We start from the raw sequence: 24,639 nt of genomic DNA on the forward strand, positions 1-24,639 counted from the left end.
CTCTGCGCCTGACCCATCACATCCCCCAAAGGAACAGGAGGCTCTTCTGAATACACAGAAACTCCTCATTTCCTTCCAGTGCTATCAGGAGTCATGTTCTGCTTTGCTCCTTACACTAAATCGCTAAATGGTTTGTGTCACACATCGGTTTCATTTGGCTTTTTTTTTCTGTTTTCTCTCTCTTTTTTTTTCCCTTTCATTCTCTGTCCCCTCTTGCCCTGCTGCTCTGGTTCAAGAAAATAAAGAACGGATAGCAGCCACTGCACTGCGCTCACCACCCTGTGCTCTTCCCTCCCTGCAGCCCAGGTCCGTGCCTTTTCCCCCTGTAGCGATGTCCCGGTCTGCTGGTGTGGGGCTCTGCAGGATGAGGAGGGTGGGAAGAAAAGAGCTGCTCCTCAGAACATGCCTGCGCAGCCCTAATACCTTCCTGCAGACACAACCAGTCCCCAGGCACAGAGGAGTTGTCCCTCCGTGGACAACGGGAGGACAAAATCATGTTGTGAGCAGCAATGATTGCGCTCAGCATCTTAGACCCACAGGGATCACCGAGTCCCACTCCTGGCTCCACGCAGGACCACCCCAAAACCAACCCCTACGTCTGAAAGCCGAGGCCTGCGTCCCACTTCGGGACGCGCCGTCCCGCTGCTGTCCCCGCCTCATGCCGACGCGGGAGGCGTGCCGTGCCGTGCCGAGCCGTGCCGTGCCGGGCAGGGCGCAGCACGGTGCGGGTGGCCGTGCCGGGATGGGTGCCGGGCGCCGGGCGCTGCTCTGGGCGCTGCTCTGGGCGCTGCGCTGCGGGGCCGGTGAGTCCGGGGTGCCGAGGGCAGGGGGGACCGTGCGCGGTGGAGGGGCTGCGGGGCTGCGGCTGCACCCCCCGGCGCTGGGTATGGGGACGGGGGGCTTCGGGCGACCCGGCGGGGGTGTCGCTGCGAGCACAGCACTGTCCGACCCTCTGCGGGGGGGCAGCGAGCACCCGGCTCTTTCTGGGGGATGCATGTGGAGAGAGAACCGGGTTTGCCCCCCGGTGTGCTGGGCCCTGGCTAGCGGTGGGTGCTGCGGTACCTCGGTGGGGCTGGGGTCTGTCCCGGTGGCCGTGGGCTGGTTGCGGGGTGATACTGCCAAAAATCACTCTGAAGCATCATGGTTCATGGCACCTGCGCGCTCTTTGCAGTGCTTTGCTGCTGCTTGTGCTTGGTTACCTGGAAAAAGCAAGGCAAACAACCAGAGGTAATTTTGGTGGCTTAAATTTGGGGGCTTAAAAGCAAAGCAGCCATCAGCAGGGCTGCCCCACGCTTTGCTGCAGCTGGAGCTGTTGGGGGTCTGTAGCCCACCCTGAGGATTGCTGGATGGTCGTGGATCGGTGTGAAGATGTGGTTGCTGGCAGGAGCAGCAGTAATGCCAGAGTGTGCTTTGGGCAGGGGAGAGTTAACAGTCTTGGCTGGAGCTGCAGGCGTCTGCAGTGCAGCGAACTCACTGCTGCTTTTGGGTTTAACCAGAAATCCTGGGCTGTATGAATACAAAAGGTGTGTGAGCCCCAGAATCTCTGGCAGTCAGGTGTGTCCCCAGGGGAAATTCACTCCTGACAGCCTCAGTGGGTGGGTTGGAGGTAGGAGACCCTGCAGGCAGACACTCTTCACCCCTCCTCGGGTCAGGCTCCCGCACTGTCTGAATGTGACGATTCACTTCAACAAGTGCCTGAACAGAAAGCTGTTGTCATCAGGTGAACTATTTCCAGTAATGGGAAATCCAGGGCTACAGATGTACAATGTTTTTTGGCAGACCTGCGCGTTTTCTAATACGTTCCGTACTGGGACCACAGAAGGGCAACTTATTGATTCACTCGTGGGGTGTGAGACTCCCTGTTTATTGTTTTCTTCTGTAATAAAGTATCTTGCATTTAATAACAGACAGACTTTCTTGTTAAAACGCCCTTCTCCTGGCTAGTAACAGAGAAGGCACGTGGGACCTGCTGCCTGGATGCTGAGCGTTGTTATTCCCCTAACACCTGCTTGGTCATCAGGCTTGGTTATTCTGGTGCTAGGGTTTGGGCTGCGCAGTGTACTGTGGTGTTGCTAGCACTTAGTTTTGCTTCCAATCCAGGTATGTCAAGCGAGCAGCATCATGCTTGCAAGTGGATTTTTTTCCATGCCAGCTTTTCCCTCGGGCCATGCTGTGGTAAGTGATGGAGTTGCTCCAGCATGGTGGGCACCCACGCATGCCTGCCTCCAGCTCCTGGACTCTGGCTTTTAGGGCCAGCCTGAGCAAATCGCTCTGGACATGGGTGAGAGGTGACCTGTCAGGCAGGGCAAATCCCTTGGAGGACACTGCAAAGATATCCACACCCCAAACAGCTGGGGATGGGGGGGTGCTCAAAAGGGAGCCCTTGGTTTGATGAATTCCTGTTGCCAGCATGAGTCAAAGTGGAAAGTATTTAATTCCTGGGCCAGCAAATACCTCTTTCCACTTAATCAGTACCGAAATTGAGGCTAAGATCCCCTCTGCTTTTTGAAGTTTGTCCTTAATGTGAAGCTGTGTGGGGAGAGCTGGTGATGGCCAGAAACTGGCCCTGGGGAGCACAGAAAAGCCCTGAGACGCAGTGCGAATGCTGCCGGTTCAATTCGGCGCCTGCTTTCCCTTCATTCAGCAATCTGAAATTCTGCTCGCTTGGATCATGTCAGGAAGCAAATGCCTCTGGCCTGGCTAACCTCTGCCAGGAGACGGGGAGGGTTTTCTGGGTCGCTCACTTGTTTGTTTGCTCTTGGAAAATGTTTGTGGGGCTATCTGGCCCTTGCAAAGCCAGTCACCTGGATGTTGCGAGTAAATCGCGGTAGGCTGCGTTTAGCTGCAGTCACATGGACTTTGTTTGTGTTGCGATGGTGGAGATTAGGAAACAAGTTTGGAAAGCTTAGGGTCTTTTTTTTTTTTTTTCCTGAAAGGGAAACCCATTGTTTTGTGTGTTAACCAGGGAGAGGCTTTCTCTTTCCCTTTACAACCAGGCAAACTTTAAAACTCTTCTCAAGTTTCTAGCTAGAAGTACTATTTCTTGAGGGTTAAAAATAGTGAGCAATTTAGCGAAGGAATATATCCAGCCCCAAAATTAGGTTGTGTTTCTTGGCTCTGAGTAAAGTACACTGGGCTCATGCTCCATTACTCACGATAGTAATGACGTATCTTTAAAAACCTGGAGTTGTCTGATGTTTCAGGACTGAGACCTGCCTCAAAACAAACTCAGCTGAACTCAGGTTAAATAAAAAGATTATACTTAATACCTGCAATGTTATTTTTTAGATTGTGAGGGTTTTTTTTTTTTGAAGAGGCAAATTAATTGAGATGGAATTCCTGTCTGGCACAATGCCCTTCCTTGCTAAAAGCAGCAAGGAAGATTTACCAGTCCGCTTGGGATTTCTGAATGCCTGCAAAATCCCAAAGCAGCTCAGGAGTGTTGTAAAAGCACCTGCTTGTGGTATATTCTCTAGATCTTCTCTCTTGAAAATACACATTTTTGTTTTGGGGGAATTACTTTACATGGGGCTGCTCTTGGTTGTGGCTGGTGTGGGTTGCATGAGGAGGGAGGAGGAGAACGCAGTTCAAGGACTTTGTGTGTTAAGTGATTTGTAGGTGGGGAGGAGAAGCCCACAGAAAGATCTGGTAAATAGCCTTCTCTTGGGAAAAATGTCTGGAAGACGGTTGTCTGCAGGAGAACAACGCTAAACAGCAGCCAGCTCCTACACACCATCTGAAGGCATGTCGTTGTTGGCCTGCAGTTATTTTCCGTACCAAAGCAGCTCAGCGAGGGCAGTTCTCAGCAGTGGCATTCGTGACTGACTCACAGAAGCCTCCCTGGTCCGGGGCAGACGTGGATGCACAGGGTGGTCGCAGCAAGATTGCCCAGAGCACTGCATTTACCCCGCATGTCACCCGGTCCGCCAGGCTCTGTCCCCTTGCGGCCGAGCTCACCCTGTGCTGGGAAGGGAACAGAGAGCCTAAAATCAAACAAATCCCCTGTGGGGACTCTTTCCCAGCTGGAAATGCCTGAGATGAGGCCCCTGAAGGGGGTTTTTTGAATCTGAGTCCCAGATTCCTCCTGCCCATGGTTCCTTTTATGTTCCAGTCCCGAGGGTGCAATTCAGCACAAACGGCTCCTGCTTCTCCCCTGTTAAAAGAGAAGGAGCCCAGCAGTTCCTTTAGCTTGGGTCTCTCTGGTTTGCTTAAAGGTGTTTTTGGAGGTGCTGCTTGTATGTGTTCAGTCTTGGAACAGTCCCCAGCTCCGTTTCCTCCCTGGAGCTTCTAGAAGAGCTCTCTTGGAGATGGTGAATATTTGGAGCATTTGTAAATGAACTACCTTTAATTATTAATGAAAGCAGGAACTCTTTGCAGGGTTTTGGAGGTGGGGGGCATTTTTAGGAGGGTTACTGGCTGGTGGTAACAAAACTGAGGTCTCTTGTAGATGATGCTGGTGGAAATGGAGGCCAAAGGCCGTATCCGTCACTCTCGGCGGCAGACCCATTGGCAGAGTCCCACCGCCCCAAGCGAAGCCTCGCCGTTAGTCACCGGCCTCACCAGGGCACAATACAGGCCTGGGAGGAGCCTTCAGCCAGCTCTCTGGGACAGATTAAATTTAACCCCACGGTGGGACACATCGTGATTAATGAGCACAAGGATGTCACATTTAATTGCTCCATCAGAGTACCTCAGTTGCTGCTCCGGCCAGATGCCCCTGGCATTTCCTTGTGGAAGGATGGGAGGGAACTGTACATACTGGACCGCATTGCCACCAGCCACTTCGAGATCTCCGACGAGGATGAGGTGGCCATGACCTCCACCTTCAGGTAACCGGAGTCATCCTCCTGCAGATGGGGAGGAGGGATGTCAGCGTGGCTCTTGAGAAGAGGTAGGGTGCCCCACAGCTGTCAGGGGCTTGGGACTGGAACTGGGAACGGGTGGCGGTGTTTGGGTGTGGGAGGGCTGAAGTTTGGTGTCACTGAGTACCCAGTGCAGACTGTGACACCTTGCTGGGAGAGGTCTGCCCATCCTGCCCATGAAAACCCATCTGTATTAAAGGCTGTGCCAACAGAGCAGCCAGCAGCAGAGTTAATCTTCATTCTGGCTTTCCTTAGCCCCCAAAGCCAGGCTTTGCAAACCCAGCATGTGTTAAGTGTGTGCTGTGGGGTAGTTGGTACTGATTTAATCCCCCTCTGTCTTCTGTGGGGTAGTTGGTATTGATTTAAACCCACATCTAGCCCCTCTGTGTCCTCAGTGGAAGCGGTGTGCAAGGCAGGTCTGCCCGCCAGAGCCCTCAAAACCTCTCCCTTGTCTCTTGTAGCATCCGTGCTGCTCAGCGCTCAGATAATGGCTCCTACGTCTGCAAGCTCAACGTCTCTGGCATGGAGATTGTGTCAGACCCCATCTTGGTGCAGCTGGAAGGTGAGCTGGAGGCAGACGGGCCAGAAGTGCTGGAGGTGTGAGAGCCCTGAGCCCTGGCTGAGAGGCAGCTCCCGGGAGCTGAGAGCTGCCATCTGCCCGCCAGAAACAGGGAGTCCTGGAAGGGAAGGGGCAGCCCCTGGTGGGACAGTGTGGGGTTGTTGTTGGAGCTGTGCTGCTGAGCTTGCTGAATTTCTTGTGTCTCTGCTCGTGTCTGTGCAGGGCTCCCTCACTTCATTCAGCAGCCTGAGAAGCTGAATGTCACCAAGAACAGTCCCTTCAACCTCACATGCCAAGCTGTGGGCCCACCAGAGCCTGTGGAGATCTACTGGTTCCGGAACAATGTTCAGGTCAACGAGAAGCCCCACATCTCCCCATCAGTCCTGATGGTGCCAGGTGAGCCCAGCAGCGTCCTTGCCATGGCAAGCTGGGACGCCTGTGTGTGGCTGCGAGGGAGGGAATGGCAGAAGCACGTCTCGTGCAGCCCATGACCTTGGCCTCACAGCTCCTGGTAGGCAGGGGAGGTGTTCCCATGCACTGCCACCCTGCCTCGTTTTTGTTTGGCACTGCACGTTGCTGATGCTGGGCTGGAAGGCTGCAATCATGTGTCACCGAGCACTGAGTCAGTGTTGTGGGGCTGTGATGGCACACGAGGGGACCTGTTCCAGGGGGAGCAGATGCACAATTTGTCAGTCAGAGTAGTGGCAGGGAAGCGTGTGGTAAAAAGTACGTGTAGTGACCTCGGAGAGCATTTCTGTGGGTGCTGGGTAGCTTTGTTGCCCGCACAGCTTGGCTCTTAGGCATCTCTTTGGGGACCTACATCCTTGAATTTCGTTTAGAGCCCTGCAGTTCACAAGGAGCATGCTCTCATGCCACCCCTTCTGGCTGCTGCCGGAGACTTTTTTCCTTGGAAGAGGCAGGGCACTCAAATTCTCTTTCCAAAGCAAGAAGCAGATTTTTCTTGTAGCCTGTGGCCACATCAACCAGCACACTGCTGCTTGCACAGGCTGTTTTACTGGTCATCCCCTTTTAATGTCTCTGGAAGACCTGAAGTTTGCCCTTGCATCACATCTCCCTGCCAACCTGGTGGAGCATAGGGAGTAAAGTCCTCCATGTAACATAAAACCCAGAGTGGTTTTGCTGCAGAGGCAAAAGAGAGGAAGGGCTTCTTGATTTGCTCACACGCAGGAGGCCACTAGACTATAACTGACTCGTCTTGGCATCCAAAGGCATGCTTTAAAAAGCAGTGAAAGCTGGAAGAAGTGACTCATTCCTGTTGAATGTTCTTGCATCTGGTTGGCACATGCTGGATTGGGTTATTTGGACAATTCCCTCCATGTCCAGAAGCCCTCACACAGAAGGGGACTGCTTCAGGTGTGAGTAGATGCTTGACAAGTCCAGGGCACTGCAGTGAGCCCCTCATGCTGCAGTGGTGGAAAGGCATTTCACTAAATTCCTCCCTGGTAAGGATGGTTTTAAAATATCAATTACCAGGCTTTTGGTACAGGATTGTGTCCTGGCGCTACTAGATTTGGTGTCCAAAGCTCCTTGATTACTCTGCGGGCCTGGGTTAGTTGGGTTTATTTGAGTTGTACAACTACAGAAGTTTGTTTTCCTTCCACTGGAGAGGAGAAGGCTGTAAAAGCAAGGCTTGGACATTACCCAGACATCAGCAGGACATGTTAATACAGTGGAACAGGCTGGTACACCGTTCCCTGACTCCATTTCCATCCAGGGACAGCCACACTCTCCCCTCTTTGCAGCTGACCTCCCAACAAACTGCTGTACACTCAGGTGAATGAGCTGCCGAGGCAGATAACTCTACTGTGCACTTTAAAGTAGATCTCTGCAGGCTGCCAAGCTGAATTAAAACTGCTGGGAATGCTGTGCACAACTTGAACCTCTCTTTGGGAAGGCAGCAGGCGATGTGCTCCCTGGCACCTGTGCCACCACCTGCCTGCGAGGGACAGCCCTTTGCCTGCAGTAACATCCTTTGCATGAGACAAAAATCCAGAGCCACTGTTGCTTGCTGGGGTCATCTCTCACAGGCTGTGCTAACAGCCCAGGGGAAACCAGCAGCAGTCTGCATTTGGGTATTTCCAGTGGCCCCCAAAAGTGGTCTTTTTCCACTACCAGCTGGGAGATTTGAGCAATCTTTGAAAAGCAATAGGTCATCTGATTCAAACTGTGGTGGTGGGCTCTTCTGCTTTCTGCCTTTCCCTTTTTGAACACAAAACAAGTGCTTACTCAGGAGGTTGTGCAACGGTGCCGTCAAAACGTACAGTCCTGTCCTGTGTGCACAGCTCGCACTGACTGCATGCACACACTTGCGGTGAGGAAGGTGGGTAAGCTGCACCAGTGCGGGTCACCCTTGGCCAGCCAGCTGCCAGCGCCGAAGGGCCATGGTAGGGAGTGTTGAGAAAGAGAGATGGGAAAGAAGAGGTCTTCTGTGGTGCGGGGAAAAAAAAAAAAAAAAAGCAAGCAACAGTAAGACAGAGGAAGCTGCAATGGTCTTCTGTGAGCAGCAGGTGGAGAATTGGTGTGATTTGGGCATTTTGTGAAGGTGCAGTCAACAGGTTCTCGTTTTTTCCCCTGCAGGTCTCAATGAAACAGCACTGTTCAGTTGTGAGGCTCACAACAGTAAAGGGCTGACCGCTTCGAACCCAGGGCAGGTCAATGTGAAAGGTAAGTGGGAACATGGCTCTAGCTTTACCTGTTGAGTACAGATCTCTACAAGCAGGAGCTGTCCTGATCTCCACCCTTCCTAGCAGTCATTCTACAGAAACTGAAGGTGGTATTGTTAGGTTTCCCATATTTATTTTTCCCTCTTTGAAAACTATATTTAAAATCAAGCAGGATGCACGTAGTAGCACGGTCATCCAGTGCTGCTTCGTCATTTGGACTAAGCCTAGTCCCAGTATCGCAGCCATGGGAGGAAGCACCAAAAAGCACATTTGAAAGCAGAACTGTCAAACCCAGGGTAGGTTTCGGGAGGGCTGTATCACTCTTTTCCTTCCTTCACAACCTGGGCGGTGCTCACAATTTTCCATAGGAAATGATGGAAATTCTCGACATTCTTGATGGGACCCACTCCAGCAGTGCAAGGAAGGTGTTCCCCAAAATATGTCATTGCCTCTAAGCAACCCAGGGTGCTCTTTCAGCACACAAATATAGAATATGGTCAAAACAGTCCTGCAAATGACTTCTGCTTCCCTGCCCAGTGGTCTAAAATATCCATGGTACACTGGTTCAGGATATGGCTGCAGCTGTAGGGGTGCCCAGGGCAGTTCCTGGATTTCTTGCACAGTTGAACTGAGCCCCAGGAGCTGCCTGGGGAAGCCTGACATGCCATGTCTGTGCAAGGGCATGAACCTACAGGGCTTGTACCAGGCGTGCGGGTTGTCATGCTTTCACACAAGCCTTCCTGCGGCCGTGTGCCTTCCAATGCTTGCCTAACCCCCCCAGCACTGTATGCCCCTACTAACCAGGGTAGGCTGAACATCCCGTAGTTCTCCAGCTCAAGGGTGGGCAGGTATAAGAGCTGACTGGACTCGGCTTTTCCTTGCAGGAATGCCATCTGCACCCACCAGCGTTCATGTCCTAAATAGAATGGCCCACGGTATTGTGATCTCCTGGGTGCCGGGCTTCGATGCATTCTCTGCCTTGAGCAGCTGCAGTGTCCGGGTAAGTGTGTGGCCCTTGCCTCCGCAACCCTCCTCATGCAGATGCCCAAAGGCAGTTGGAAATCAGTGTTGTTTGGCATGAACCACACAGATTTGACCAGGGCATCAGTTTGGGCAAATTGAGCAGGACTTTTACAGTGGGCTTGAAAGGGGAAGCTGTCATGTTGTCTCACCGGTGCCCTGCGGTCCGGGAAGCCAGGGAGTTTGTGGTTGCATGAAGTCAAGAAGTCAGAGCTGAGGAGCGAGCAGAGTCCCCAGGTGTTGGGATCTGGGGCAGCTGGAGCACTGCTGCGGGGGACAGGAGGCTTTACAGGAGCTGCTGCAGACCAGCTGCGGACCTGGTGTGGGCTGCTCACAAAGTGCAGCTTTGCTCTGCCCGCTGCGGAAGAAGGGAGAAAGGTCGGTGAAAGGGGTCCTGCAGAGAAGCCGAAGGAGGAAGGTACTGTGCTGGGTGCCACCACCCAAACAGCTGTTTGGGTGGGCAAAGGGAACAGGATGCAAATACTGGTCCTCAAGTTGTGAGTCATTAGGGCAGAAGTTCATCTCACTTGAAATACATAGAAAAGATGATTGAAGAGGGAAACGGGAACCTCTAAATTGAGTTTTTATATCTCTCAGTCAAGACAGACAGGTTGTCATGTCTCTTCACGGAGAGATGCCCAGAGCTGCTCTAAATAGCTCTTTGGGAGAATTAGCGCATCTTGAATTGCTGCTAGCACATACTTGTCCCTGCTTTTACCTCCTGATCAATGCTTCCCCCACAGGTGGCCTTCATGCTGGGTCTTGGAGATGGAAGCTTCTCTCAGCTCTCCACTCCTGACGCCTTGTGAGTCCTGGGAAGGAGCTGAAGGGCTGTCTGACTCCTGGACAAGTCAGAGAAAGCCATCTTCATAGCTTTCATGAAACCCTGCGAACAATTTCTGCCTGCTCCCTCTCTTTGACATTGCTGGGTTTCACGGTCCAAGCCCATTGCTTGCTTTCTTGTGGATGTGCTTTTTATAATGGCTACTCTGTACTCTGGTTCAGATAACATACAGTCTGCTCTGGGATGAGGAGTGGTCACTGCTAGGAGAGACCCTACAAAGAGTGAATTCAGCATATTGTGACAGCCAAAATTTTGGCATTTACAAACCCTCTGTATTCATTAACTTCCATGTCAGAGCAAACCCTAGGTTCTTACCTCGAAGGTCTTATCCCTTTCAGGACAAAAAGTTGTGTGGTTTAAATATATCATGTGAACTCTTACTGGTAGGAAGAGAAAACGCCCTGAAGTCTGGGTGGCAGTGGTGACAGCGGAGCTCCAGCTCCAAGCTGGGCTGATGCCCTCCTGTAACCACCTGATACCCTCCTGCAAGTCAGAGCTCTGCTAGCGCCCATGCCTGGGCGAAAGGCTCTGTGGTGGAAAGAGCTGGAGGACAGACTGTTTCCTCTCAGCCATCTCTCCCATTTCTGTGTGACATCTTCTCTGACCTCCCAGGAGAGAGAGGATGTTTGAAGGCAGGTAAAAGTGAAAGGAGTTACAGAGGGGAAAGGTACTTGAGCTAATATTAGCACCGTGTCCACTGCTGTGTTCCTAATGGAGCTCAGGAAGCGGGGTGGAGAGCCAAGGAATTTCCTATGACTTAATGTTCATGGTCTGTCATTAGGAAATAGCCTTTCAAATTGGAAAACAAGACATGATATCTGGCAAAAACACAGTTGTGACTAAGCCTTTTTGCTCCTGTCCCCTTTGATAATCCCCTAGGTTGAGTGGTGTGGCCCGCTGACCACGTAACTCATTTTTGAGCATGCTGGTGCTTAAAATGGAAGCTGTTGGTATCACACCCGGCAAGTTCAAGTTAAGTTTGTAAGAAGCATGTTTTTTTAAAAATGCTTTAGTCTGGCAGATTCTCTCCAGAAGACAGGTATAGGATTGAGATAGTGGATCTGGGTTTGGTGCTCAGAAGAACAGCCAGTCTCAGGGGTGTTCTCAGCAGCTGCTTGCACGTTTGTCTGATGGCAGCTCACCTCCATCAAATCAATTTAGTGACAGCTTGGGAGCCTTCTGAGCTTTATGAAGCTGAAGCTGTTTCATTTTTGCTGGAAAATGCATCCACTGTCGATGCTGAGACCGTCTTGCACACACTGAGCTACCTGGTGTTGTTCCTCAAGCACAAAGGCAGGTCTCTTGCCACCCCCAAAGTACGCATGGAGACTTCTGGAAGGAGTGTACAGCTTTCCATTCCTGGTTCATGCTGAAACACATCCTGCCTTGGGTTGTCTTCTGAGCTAGCCTCGCTCGTGTTGTTCCTGCTCTTTCCTCTTTTTGTCCACTGTCCCAGCCCAAGCTGTTGTCGTGGTGCTTGCTGTGTTCCCAGAACTTTGCTGATGCGTGTAGAAAGTAAAACAGAAGAGGTGGCGCTGAGCAAGCGGGTGGCTCTCACGCCTCCTTGGAGCCAGAGCTTGGTGTCCCAGCCTCACGTCCGGGGTCGGATCAGCCCCGTTATGGTCTGCGGCACTGCCGGCTGCACTGCACGCAAGTCCCGGCACAAAACGAGACGCTTTCCAGAGAGCTGCATGGGCCCTGTGGGCAGCGACATGGCACTCGTGCCAGCCCCTCAGGGAGTTTCTTCAGCCCTGATACATTGTGAAAAACAGTTCCCCTTCATTTAAAAATCATGACTTGTTTTTAATGCGTTGAGTTCATCCACTCTGTTACATGTAATGATGGAGTTTAATGAGGTCTGCAATTAGTTCTTCTAGAGGGTTTCATGAGAGGGAAGTCTGTGCTAATAAAGTGAGGTCCCGAAAGGGAGAGAGCCTTTAGAGCCTTCCTCAGCCACATATTGCATCTAGACCTTCATCCTTAATACCCTTGGCAGCCCGGTGCCTCATCAATTTGTCTAATGCTCCTCTGAGGCAGTTTATACTCTTGGCTCCCACAACATCTGATGACAATAAGTTCTGTGCTATAATGATGTGCTGCATGAAAAAGGACTTTCTTTTGTTTGTTTGAGATTTGCTGCCTGGTAATTTTATTGGGTGCTCCTTTTGCTTCCAGTCACAAGAAGTAGCAAATCATCCCTTCCTCCCCTCTCTACAGCTTCACACATCTCTGCCATGGCCCTTCTGCAGCTCTTTCTTTCCCACATGCGTTTCAGACCTAGTCCTGGGTTCTGTGAATGGCCTGCTGTCAGCTTTCCACTCGGTGGAGATGAGACAGCATCCAAGAATGAGGCCTTGGTGTTGTTTTGATGGAAGAGAGAGAGAGAGAGAGAGAGAGAGAGAGAAGCAGGGCTCTAGATCCTGTTTACAGATGTAAAATCCTGCTGTGTGTCTCACCCTGCAGGTTGTTGCTGACTAATCCTTGTTTCTGGACTGATTTTTCAATTAAGGTCAAGGAAGCTGTTCCACGAAGCAATGTCTCACTTCTGCTCTTCAACACCTCGGTGCCTCCCCACGTGTATCACATCCAGCAGCTGTGGCCCATGGCAGACTATAACATTAGTGTTTCCTGCAAGAATGAAGTTGGCTGGTCGGCATTTAGCCCCTGGATAACTGCCAGTACCACGGAAGGAGGTAGGAAATGAGTCGCTAGCACTGAGAAGGGTTTCCCTGCCTAAGGCATGCTACTGTGCTTTGTGCAGGACCATCTGGAGGAGGTGCTGGTTCAGAGTGGATGGTTGCTTACGGGTTGGGGCATCCTGACTCTCTTGACTGGAGAAAGGAAGTTTACCCATGGATGATCAATCACCTGCTGGAAATACTAAAAGCTATTGGAAATACTGCATGCTGCCTAGTTGAGCTTATTTTCAGTCTGCCTCCTATGTCCCTGGGGGCTGCACACATCCACCTGGCCCTCTCACTTGCTTTCTCTTTGATTTCTGCAGCTCCTACAACCCCGCCACTGAACGTCACAGTGTCATTCAATGAATCCAGCTCACTCCTGGAGATCCGATGGGTGAAGCCACCCCTGGAGAGGATACATGGGGAACTGCAGGGCTATCGCATCTGGCACAGCTGGCAGGACTCCAAGGGGTTGGTAAGTCACCAGGGCAATAGAGAAGAAGATTTGAAGCACAGAAAAAATCCCAGCAGGCATCAAGCAAGGTTGTCTCATTTGCTCTTGGTGCTTCTGTATGTTCCTTCTGAGCCCATTTGTCTGTTGTCTTGCACTTCCACCTGTGCTTCTTATATACAAGTGGTCTCTCTGGTGCATGCTAATGGGGTGTGTAACTCATGGTGATGTCCCATGTCTTTAATATTGGGAAGAAGCAGGTCTGCCTAAAGGAGATGGGGCTTGTCCACCTTGGCTCCTTGGTGCCAGTCAGAATCTGCTTTAAAATAGAAGGGAGATGCTCCTGGTGACAAAAACCTTTGGTATGATCTTTGGAGTGGCAGTAGGGGAGTTGGCAGCGTCTCTTGGTGCTTTCAGCAATGGAGTCAATCGTAAGGTGTTTGGGAGAATTTGCTCCCTGAATTTTGAGTCATTCCTTACTCAGATGGGATTTATTCCATGCATTAACTCTTCTGCAAACTCAGTGCAAAAAGGCACTGAGTTTTTTAGCTTGAGGAACATTTTGGGGCAGGGGGCCTGTCCATAAGTGTGTGAAGTTACTTGGCACAGCCTTGCTTGCCTTTCCCAGGCTTTGGGACATCTTAGCAGCAAAGGGTTTTGCTTAGCAGCAAATCTTTTGGGCAAAGCAGCACTGGAGATGGGAGACAGCATCCCGTCCAGGCTCTGCTTGTGGCTGGGGAGCCTCTGGATAATTGCATGGAAGTATCCAGCCATCGCCTCTGCACTGTGGTTTGGTCTCCCTCTGTCCCAGGCTGAAAGCACAGAGAGGCACTGAAGACCTAAAGCCTGTGTGGAAAGAGTGACTCACGCTCTTTTTTTGTAAGATGCTGCATTTTCTGTTCTCCTTTTATGTTTCTGAAAAAGAGCATGTATAGATCCAGACCGAATGAAGTCAGGGAAACAATATTATGGTCTTGTGACTGGCATGGAAAAAAAATGCTGACACATTTGTCGTCTCTCAAGCAGTAAGTAAAAAACAAGACTTGCCCTTTAAGCCCTGGGAGCCTTTTTTTTTTTTTATATAGATAAAATTTCCAATTCAAATGCTTAGACAGTGAAATTTCTGCTTAGGTCCCTGGTTAATCAGTGTTCTCATTCATGCTGGCTTTCAGGAGGCTTGAAAATCCCCTCTGGTGTGAAGTAAGTTCAGAAGGGAGGTAGCTCTGCAAGGGAGGTATTTTCTAGATGACCTTGGCTTTGCAGACCAAAGGGTGCAGTTGTGCTCGTTGCTGATTTGTTTCATCAGCTTATAGGTTTTCTGGAAGGCAAAAATGCCTGTACAAACATCTGGATGCAGACAGCCAAAAGCAGGGGCCAGCACTTATTTTTATAAGGGCTGTTGCAGAATTAAGAGGCATGGGAATGGTGGTGGCCCCACATCCTCTCTCCAGAGCACCTCTGGGTTGGCTCCCGAGCTGCTGTGGTCTGTCTGCTGGAGCCAATGGACAAACAAACTGAAGTACAAGAGCAATGTGCTTGCTGTCAAATGGCAAAGCTCTTATTTTCCAGAAATAAATCCCCTGCCTTTCCACCCTGGACAGGCTAGATACTAAATGCCAGATACTCCCTACTTCTTTTGTCCTCCTGTACTTTTTTTGTACACAAGCAAAGCAATAATACCTGCCCTTCTCAGGTCAGACTTCCCCCAGAATAATGATCATTAAAAAATCCTGGCACAATAAATGCAGTGGGATTCTGTATTTCTGTGTCAGCAGGGCCACCTGCAGGCCTCTTTTGCTCCACAACCAGTTTAAAAACGGTATTAAAAACTTCAAAAAGCTCTTATTTTATTCTTAAACCAGCAATTCTTGTTTGAACCACGCTTCCAGGAGCTGGGACGTGAAGAAATTCCTCAACTACCACAAGACTCATAAAAATCATTAAATTTGGCAGTTCTGTCCTGACAGAATTGCTGTCTGCATTGAAAATGCGCTCATGTTCTCCACAGTCTGTTTGATATCTGCTCGATGCTGTCCTCATATGACACAGCAGAGCTGCCTGAGATATTAAGGGATCCCTGTGCCTTTTTGGGCTGGTGGCAGGGAAATGATCTTGTGTGGATTTCCACCGAAGGATGCTGTTAAAGCAAGTGGTTGGAAAAGAGGAGTGTGGGAGCGTGCATCAGTCCAGTCCTGGTCTGACCTTGCGTGTTCCTCAGGGCAGCGCCTTCTGCTAGAGCCTGTGGAGCTCTGCCTAGTGCTTGTGCACGTTTCATATCCATTTCCGTGGCTTCTTTATGACTGAGAACAGGAATTGATTCCCCCTGGGCAGTTCTGATTTCCTCCTCCTTGCCCACCTCTGCTGCTGTTTCTGCCAGACAATGTGAGGTTGGGCAGCAGCTCGGAGCCAGGCTCTGCGGTGCACAGCAGCCCGCCAGATGTTTTGTACATCACAGGGCAGTTGTTTGGCAGCTGGCGGTTCACGAGGAGCAGAAACAGGCACTTTCTCAGCCGCTTGGCTGAGTCACAAGATTGGGAAACAACAGGGAATTTGCAGGGAAGGGGATCGCTTGGGTTTTCATCAAGGAAGAAGGCCCGTGTCACGAAACACACCAACTTCTGTGATGTTACCAGGCAAGGAAAGATGCTGTTAGAGCTGGAAATCCTATTAGCTTGGTGCAAACCCACAGTCAGAAAATACCTGCCCTAAGAGCTACTCTCTGCAGCAGGGTGCTTTAATGCCAAAGCCAGGAGCCAGCGGAGAGGTGCGTGCGAAGGAGTGGCGGCGTTGTGTCACTGCCGCTGGCAAACACTGAAGCTCTGCCAGCGTGGAGGCTCTCGGCACTGACCAGCACAGAGCCCACACTGTCCCCTCCTGTGTCAGACCCCCCGTGCTGCACGACGGGCACGGGGGAAGATGTTGTTCCTTGTGCTGTAGGAATGCAGGTTGGCATTTAGAAGCAGGGAACTGAGTTGACAACATGTCGAAGGGAGAAGACTCTGGGAGAGAGGTGTTTCAGACCCCAGAGCGTAAAATGCCTTTCCTCCTCCCTTGCAAGATGGCTTTCGTGCCTTTTTCTGGCTTGAGCTGCTGGTCCCGCTGCTGTTGACAAGCAAAGAGCAACAGAGGCACAAGGCTGAGGCGGGAAACACCGCACAGCTCCTTTCCAGATCTCATCCGGTCCTTTCAGGGCTATTATTCTCCATAAATAACTTGCTGTTTCTGCTCCATTTCCTCTGGGCTTTTAGAAGCAAAGCAATGCAGGACTTTAACAAGAGGACAATTCTCAGTAAATCGCTGGGTTTCACTCCTGCCATGCCCAGCTGGTGGGGACGGGCTGCCGTCTGCCCCAGCCCAGGCTTGTCTTCTCTCTCCTCCGGCAGAACATCTCCTCTGAAGCCCAGCAGAGCAGCAGCGTGGCCCTCCTGCCCGTGGTGGCCACCAACGCCACGTGCTCCGTGCGTGTGGCTGCCGTCACCAAGGGGGGAGTGGGGCCCTTCAGCAGCCCGGTGGAGGTCTTCATCCCCGACAGCGGTAAGGGAACGCCTGTCTCTGCATGTGTGGCCTGGGTGTGGGTAGAAGATGGCATGAGAGCCTTGGGCATGCTTTGGTAGCCAGGAGAGCCTTGCTCCCCATGTGCCACTCCAGTCCTTGCACCCTCCTCTTCTGTGTAACCCCTGGGGTTTTACTGGGCCTTCGGAAATGACCTCTGCAGTCTGACTCCTTCACCAGCTCTGTTAATGGGATATTTCCTTAGGGTTAATAACCTCAGCTCCCTCTTCGACTCCAGCCTCTGGGAATGCAGACTCCTTTATCATAGCCCTGGGCTTCATCTGCGGGACGATTGCTGTCGGGCTGATCCTCTGCTTGTCCGTGGTCATTCAGAAAAGATGCATGGAGACCAAATACGGGTAAGCCGAAGGGAGGGCAGTGGTGGTGGTGCTCCGAGCTGGGCTGGTCACAGGCACACAGGGCAGGGCCCAGCAGGGGAGCTTTGCCAGCAGCCCCCACTGGATCCAGAAGGCTTCTGCTTCCAGCACTGGCGTTGTTCCCCCAAGTAGCACGTTTTATGCCAGAGGTGAGGGACCAAGTGTATTTTTACTGCAGCAACAGTACTTCCCCTCCCTTCCTCAGTCCAGCAGTTCACCTTTCGCTTGCTATTCCTATTTTTAAAGGGAAGTGAACTTGTGCAGCTTGGTATAGGGGTTGGCCTTGGCATTTTGACACAGTGGTAAGAGAACAGAGTTGTATAATATCCTGTGTCCTGTGACCTGGAGAAAACCCTCCTGCCTCATCACACACTAAACTTATCTTGGTCCAAAGGCTAAATGCAACACCAGCGTCCCCGAGCAGAGAGCCTGCTGCTGGACTGCACTAAGTGACGTTTTTAGTAATGTGGACAAAGGACTGTTATCTACAACAATAAGCCAGTGCTACTCACCCACCCTTGTGACTTTCTAAGTGGCATTTAATTGCCCTGTCGTATTATTTGCATTAAATAATTGTGGTGTTAGCAGCTTTTCTTACAATCGCTATCATTTGGATGTCTGCTGCCAAACAGAAATATGAGAAAATTAGCTCCTTTGGAAGAGCATCATTTCAGCAAGGGAGTTTGTTGAGCTGCTTAGGGAACCACATCTACTTTGGTCTCCCACAGCATCACTCCAATCCCAGTCTGGAAAATGGCTGTGTGTAAGAATCTTTTTTCTAACTGGTGTAACATTATGGGAACCTCTCTGTCCTTGCAGTGCTAGCTCCGTGGAGCCTTTTGTGTTCTCGTTTCCCAGAGCTGAATTTCTGCATGGCCCTGCTCCAGAGAGGTTGCATGGCACCTCCCAACAACATGCCTACCATCATTTCAGGGCTGTGGTGTACAGCTCCCATGGTTTCTTTTTGGCTAAAGGGTCGTGGTGGCCACGTGCTAATGCAGAGCTGGAGCATTGACACGTATCACACAAGAGAAGGGATTGCTTTAGGATGCAGTGGGTCTGGGCACCATACTCCTACCAGCCCAGACTGCTGTCTGACTAGGAAATGAGTATCCCATTTCCTCCCCCAAATACCTCTGTGACTCAGTCCTTTGTAGATCAGCCTTGTTTATCAAGTGGCTGTTTTGATCGGATGTTGTAGGCAATGGCACTGATCCAGTGAGAGGGAAATGAAAAAGATTAGAGCAAATGTACATTTCCTCCTTTGCTGCTGATATTATGGGTAGCTCTGTGGTCGCCCATACCTGCAGCTGTAATTCCTTGAACAGAGGAAAACCAGCTAGTGGCCTAGCACACTCTCTTTCTGTCCCGCCAGGAATGCCTTCAGCAGAAGTGACTCAGAGCTGGTGGTGAGTTACACGGCGAAGAAGTCCTACTGTCGGAGAGCTGTTGAACTAACATGTGAGCATTCTCTTTATCCCTCTGCGAGGAGATGAGGGGCAACAGCAGGGCAAGCCAGCAGTGAATGTGTGCATCCAGCTAGGGGCTTGATTATTCTGTTTTTTCATGTGTCTGCCAAGCTGGGCACTCTCACCTGGTGCTCTGTGAAACGTTGATGCTCCGTCTCTAGCTGGATGGCCCACGGGTGTCGGGGGAAGCTCCTTTGGTACCAAGCTACAAAATCCTGGCCCTTGGCCATGTCCCTCTGTTTGTACCATGCAACACCGTGGTGTTGTAAATGGTTAGCTCACGGCTGAGGTGTGTGTGGGAGATGACCTGAGCTCCTGTTCCTCTCTCTCACAGTGGGCAGCCTGGGTGTCAGCAACGAGCTCCAGCAGAAGCTGCAGGACGTCGTCATTGACAGAAATGCTCTCAGCCTGGGGAAGGTCCTGGGAGAAGGTGAGCAATGGTGCTGCTGGGGGCTGGGGATGGACACATACCCGGACTGATGGGGCAGGGGCTGCCGCTGCTGCTCATGCCATCGCCTGGCCCCAGGGGAAGTGGAGGAGATGGTGGGTCAAGATGACCACGCGTCGGGCTGGGAATTTGGACCCCTGCATTCTTGTCCTTGTTCTGCCACTGATGAGAAGCAAGTCTCCCCCCTCTGCCTTTCGGGGACAAAGTCTCTATCTTAGAGCATTTCCAATTTTTGAGGAGATAGGGATGTCCCAGCTGGTGGAGCTTCAGGATGTGGATAAAGTGCTTGCTTCTTTCTGGCGGTGCAGGGGAGTTCGGGTCGGTGATGGAGGGACGTCTCAGCCAGCCCGAAGGCACCCCGCAGAAGGTGGCTGTCAAGACCATGAAGAGTAAGTTGCCCCAACCTTGCAGACCTTGGTGTTGTTCATCCAAGCGGGTGCTGGCGCTCTAACCACAGCTCCTGGTGCCAGATGGAAAGAGACTGAACTGGGGCAGGTGGTCTGTTGGGTGGAAGCTGGGCAGCAGAAGGGAAAGCATGGTGAGATGTGGGGAACAGGGTGTGGGTTGTCTCAGACCCTTTTCCAAACAGTGACCAAGGCTGTGATCTCTGCTGATTTCCACCCAAAGCCTTGCTGGGAAGGGACGCTCATCTTACTTCCAAGTTTGCCTTGAAGAACTGGGAGGTGACAGTACTTGTCTCCATCCAGATAAGAGATCCCTGGCTTTTTGGGATCCCCAAACAAATCTAACCTTTCCTCATGCTCTCATGCTGCAGTCTCCGTCCACCCTGGGCCTGGTGCTACTGCACAAATGGCACAGGGCTGTTCCCTGCTTGCATGTGCTGAATAACCCGATGCTGATGTGAGCCTCTGATGTGAGGTCTCCCCAGCCTGTCTCTGTCATACCGTCGGTCCCTTCGCCCTCACCCCCACAGGCACTGTGCTGTGAAGGGTTGTGGCAGCAGTGATTAAAGTGTTAAAGCTCCCAGGGTTTTATGCTTCCTCTTTTTTCTCTGCTTCCCAGTGGATAACTTTTCCCAAAGAGAGATCGAAGAGTTCCTCAGTGAAGCAGCGTGCATGAAGGACTTTGACCATCCCAATGTCATCAAGCTGCTAGGTATGGGCTGCCACTGCCCGCCCTCCGGCTGGGCTGGGGAGCGGGACTGGGAAGCTCAGGTCCCACATGTCTGCAGGGCACTGTGGTGCCTTTGCCCGTGGGGCTGTGCAAACTGTCTGTGTTTTCCAGGCGTGTGCATCGAGCTGAGCTCCCTGCAGGTCCCCAAGCCCATGGTGATTCTCCCGTTCATGAAATACGGCGACCTGCACAGCTTCCTGCTTCGCTCCCGGCTGGAGATGGCCCCACAGGTAATGAGTGTAGGGAGCAGAGGGCCCTGTGCCTGCAGGAGCTAGGGGTGACTTGGGAACAAGAGGCAAAATCTGCCTTAGCTTTTGGAGAACATCGAGAGGACTTGGTTGTAGTCATGCTTCCTGCATGTCAGGTGTGGTGGTGGGATATGGCTCCACAAAAGCCTGTGGGATTTTTGCCTTCCCTCTCCAGGCTGAACAAGCCCAACTATCCCAGCTTCTCCTTGTCCACCATCTTATCCAGCCCCACCTTAGATGTCTCCTCTGGACTTGCTCCAACATGTCAGTATCTTTCTCATACTGAGGAGCCCCAACTGGGACACGGTATCCAGATGTGGCTTCACCAGTGCCAAATAAAGGGGAAGAGTATCTTCTCCTGACCTGCTGGCTGCACTCTGGCTAATGCAGCTAGCTATGAGGTTGGCCTTCATCAGCGCAAAGGTTCATGGCTGAGTCGTGGTCAGCTTGCTCCACACCAGGACCCCAGGGTCCTTTTCTGCAGAACTGCTTTCTAGTCAAAAATACATGACATTGAGGCAGCTAGTGGGATAAGCAACAAGGAAACAGTATATAGTTGCAGGCTGCATTCAAGAGATGTGAAAGGAGGAAGCAGAGGTGTGAAGGGTAAACTACACTGCTACAGCAAACCACAGAGATACGTGGTTTGCCAGGATGGGCTCTTATGGCCAGTGGAGTTATTTCAGGTCAGACCATACATGCTTCCCAAAGCACTCGGGCCATCTAACCCGCATCCTCCCTTCCCAGTTCGTGCCCCTGCAGATGCTGCTGAAGTTCATGGTGGATATCGCCCTGGGGATGGAGTACCTGAGCAGTCGGCAGTTTCTCCACAGGGATTTGGCAGCTCGGAACTGCATGTGAGTTTGCTTTCTTCTGTTTTGGCCTGGCAGGGTGAATATCAGTGGAAGCCCTGTGGCTTTGTAGCGCTACAAATGAGCATGCAGCTTGGGTTTCCTTAAGTAAAACCTCCCTCGGTTTTGAGAGGCACAGGCAAGGAGATCAATCTCAGGTTTCTAGTTCAGAATTTGGTGCATCAAACTTTTCTTTCTTGTCTTTTTTTGAGCTGTAGAAGCGAGAGGCAGTCGCATACAATGTGTTTCAAGGGCCAGCCTGCAGGAGGCATGTGCATCAGTGTCTGTCAGTAATGCAAACTGTGCCTCTCCAGGCCTTTCTGACCCTGTTTCCACCTGGCAGGCTACGGGACGACATGACGGTGTGCGTGGCAGACTTTGGCTTGTCAAAGAAGATTTACAGCGGCGATTACTACCGTCAGGGCCGAATAGCAAAAATGCCAGTGAAGTGGATTGCAATAGAGTCTCTGGCAGACCGCGTCTACACCACCAAGAGTGACGTGGTAGGTACACACGGCTGGGCAGCCAGAAAGCAGGAGTCAAGAGCTGGAGACTGATCCGTGGGTTGAGTCTTCCATGCTTGTGGCACTTTGTTGTGGTTGTTCTTGTACCTTGCAAGTGCAAAAGCCAGGGGAGCGTGAGGCTGTCAGTAACAAGCTGTGCTGACCTTTCATTGCCTGCCCAGCATCCTGGAATAAGTTTATTGAGTGGGCCACTCGCCTGTTCTATGGCATTGCTTATTATTTCCAATTTTGGGGAAGGCAGGACTGGAGATACAACCATTAGCATTGTGCGAGAGTCCAGTGGATGCTAGGAAGTGACCTTTCCCCATGAAAAGACTCATTCATTCCTCCTGGAAATGTCCTTTTAGCATGCTTTCCCTTTGTTCTCTCAGTGGGCATTTGGCGTTACCATGTGGGAGATAGCGACCCGAGGGATGACTCCGTACCCAGGAGTCCAGAACCACGAGATCTATGAGTATCTCTTCCACGGACAGCGGCTGAAAAAGCCCGAGGACTGCTTAGATGAGCTGTGAGTATTACGCTGCTGTTTCAGGGCTGCAGCATGGCCTGTTTGCCCTGTCTAGCTGCAAACTACCTGTGCACTGCTCATCCTTGGCTGATTTTGTTTCTGTGGGGTGTTGCTCCTTGTTCTCTGTGGTTCTCGGTTGCTGACGTCTTTTCTTTAAAGGCATAACAATTACTTGTGCATTTGTGGCTCAGCCCTGAATTTGGCTGAGAGCCCACAAAGCCGTATCTGACAGCACAACTGGAGACTGCTCTGTCTGCCTGGGTTCCCACCTGCAGAAGACCTGCTTTTTGTTGCCAGGAATCACCTCCCAGCTCACCCCCTCGATTCTCTGACAGTCCCCAGAAACACAAGTTATTAAAGACTGAATTTAAGTCGAAATGATGAGGATTTAACCTTTCCTTCCTTGTAGGATTGACAGGCGGGGAGTGTGCAAGAACACACACACAGGTTTCCTCTTAGAAGACAGCTGGCCAGAATAATGGTGTGGGTCAAATTTTAAATGAAAGTATGACATAAACAAAAAGCTCAGAACCTTTGATATTTTCCTAATCTCCTGACTTTTGACATGTCTAATAAGAGCCAGGTCCCAGAGCAGAGCAGAGTATGACCCAGGAATGGAAAACCATCTTAACTCCAGGGCAAATCCTAACAAATACCCCAAAAGAAGGCAGTGGGTTCGTGGGCCTCACACAGAAGACTGATGAGCTGGGCTGTTTGCATGGGGTGGGTGGGAAGTGTCAGAGGTCACCTCGCCAGCTCCTGCAGAGATGGCAGCAGTGCCCTCTGCAGTTTGTGGTGAAGGAAGGAATCAGACTTTTTATTGTTACTATTCTTTTTTTTAAGATAGTATGTTTTGACTGGAAGGTCTTGCCTAGGGGATGCTGTTCTGTGCCCCACAAAATGCCCTGAAGTTGGGGGCCTTACAGTGCCTAAAACGTATGAATCTGGGGAGGGAAAACACGGCCATTGGAAACCTCAAAACCTGTTATTCCTGAGCAGCAAGGTGAGGGTTCTTGTCTGAAGCTGCCCGCGTGGCCTTTGGTCCCCAAGATTTTCAGCTGTAACGTTTGAACCCCCCATGGCTAAGAGCTGCAAAAACAAAACTGTAAGCTAGCAAAGCTGCAAGGAGCTGCACAGCGAGCCCTAACCCCCCCCTCCCCCCCACCCCACTTTGAGGCAGCAGCCACAAGCCCGCAGCCCCGTATGGAGTGCACTTGTCAGAGGCTCAAGCTGCGTCCTGCTTGGTGCATTTCGTGCCTCCCATGGCCCACAACAAACCACGGTTCCCCGTGGCACTGGGCTGATCACAGGGCTGTGCCTCTGTGTGTCAGGCAGTGAGAGGGACTTCAGCAGCTGGTAGCAGCTGCTTGGGCTGATACGGCCCTACGTCGGGCAGCCGCACTAAGTGGGGGAGCTGCTTTTGCTTTGTTTTAGTGCAAAGTGGCTCAGCACTTACTCAGTTTCCAGCTGTCGGGGAGAATTAGCCCACGTACATCCCATAGCCAAGTGGTTGCATCCTCTGCAATAGCTGCATCCCTCTGCCCATTTCTAGGTATGAAATCATGTCTACATGCTGGAGAGCTGACCCCGCTGACCGGCCAACGTTCTCGCAGCTGAAAGTCCACCTGGAGAAGCTGCTGGAAAACCTGCCCGCCCTCCAGGGGCCCAGGGACGTCATCTACATCAACACCAGCCTGCCGGAGGACAGCCCGGACTCCACCCAGGATTCGGGGTTCCCCCAGGCAGACTCTGACTTGGACCCCGGGGACATTGCCAAGCCCTGCTGCTCCCAAATGGAGGCAGCCCTCGTGGCCGTGGATGTCCACGACAGCGAACGATGGGGGTCGAGGTACGTCCTCGAGGGCGCCGGTGAGGAGCAGCTGGTCAGCCCCACGGAGGATGCGTACGTCCCACTACTGCCCCACGGGGCGGCCCGCGAGGGCTCGGCGTGGACCCAGGCCAGCACCTTGCCAGCCGGCAGCTCCCTCGTGCCTGAGCCGCGGTGCGCCGATAGCTCTGAGGACTCCGCAGTGCTGCTGTGAACGGGAAACCTGCACAAAGCAGAGCTCAGAAAGAAGGACAGAGAGATTATATTTTAATAAACAGTCTTATTTCTTCTTGCGTTATTTTCACGGGGGAGCCCGGCCCTTCTTGGGCTGAAGTCACAGGGGTTTGTGCTTATTTGGTAATTAAATGCCATAACTATTTTTTCTGTATTGAGAGGCTGCGCTAGCACCAAAAAGGTGATGCAGCCTTGCAGCTGGCCTCGGGTGGCTTTTTCTTTCCTTTTCTTTTCTTCTTTTTTCTTTTTAACCTTTCTCAGCATTTCCATGGCTTTTTCAACAGGCAGCCCTGTGGGTGGTCAGGGCTGACATACAGCCCTCTGGGGGGCTTTCATGCTGCGGGACATCCCCGTTGAACATTGCA

General features: G+C 51.7%; 1 protein-coding gene across 3 annotated transcripts; it reads left to right on the top strand.

The window, feature by feature from the left end:
• The first annotated feature begins 264 nt into the window (after positions 1–264).
• Positions 265–24,319, top strand: MERTK (MER proto-oncogene, tyrosine kinase). Of its 3 annotated transcripts, none has more exons than XM_040554117.1 (19): positions 265–803; positions 4,448–4,829; positions 5,324–5,424; positions 5,644–5,817; positions 8,020–8,106; positions 8,990–9,105; positions 12,479–12,662; positions 12,974–13,125; positions 16,485–16,635; positions 16,859–17,012; positions 18,406–18,491; positions 18,834–18,929; positions 19,256–19,336; positions 19,971–20,063; positions 20,193–20,311; positions 21,077–21,186; positions 21,524–21,683; positions 22,076–22,212; positions 23,765–24,319. In XM_040554117.1, exons 1-19 carry the CDS (start codon positions 332–334, stop codon positions 24,252–24,254), a joined length of 3,345 nt encoding a protein of 1,114 aa, XP_040410051.1. In that variant the 5' UTR covers positions 265–331; the 3' UTR covers positions 24,255–24,319. The 3 variants fall into 3 exon arrangements, with proteins under 3 accessions (XP_040410051.1, XP_040410049.1, XP_040410052.1); XM_040554115.1 differs by having other exon boundaries at positions 266–803; positions 16,482–16,635; XM_040554118.1 differs by having other exon boundaries at positions 268–803; positions 4,448–4,891; positions 16,482–16,635.
• The last annotated feature ends 320 nt before the right edge of the window (positions 24,320–24,639 follow it).

This window comes from Cygnus olor, chromosome 3 (genome assembly GCF_009769625.2).
Source record: "Cygnus olor isolate bCygOlo1 chromosome 3, bCygOlo1.pri.v2, whole genome shotgun sequence".
NCBI lineage: Eukaryota > Metazoa > Chordata > Aves > Anseriformes > Anatidae > Cygnus > Cygnus olor.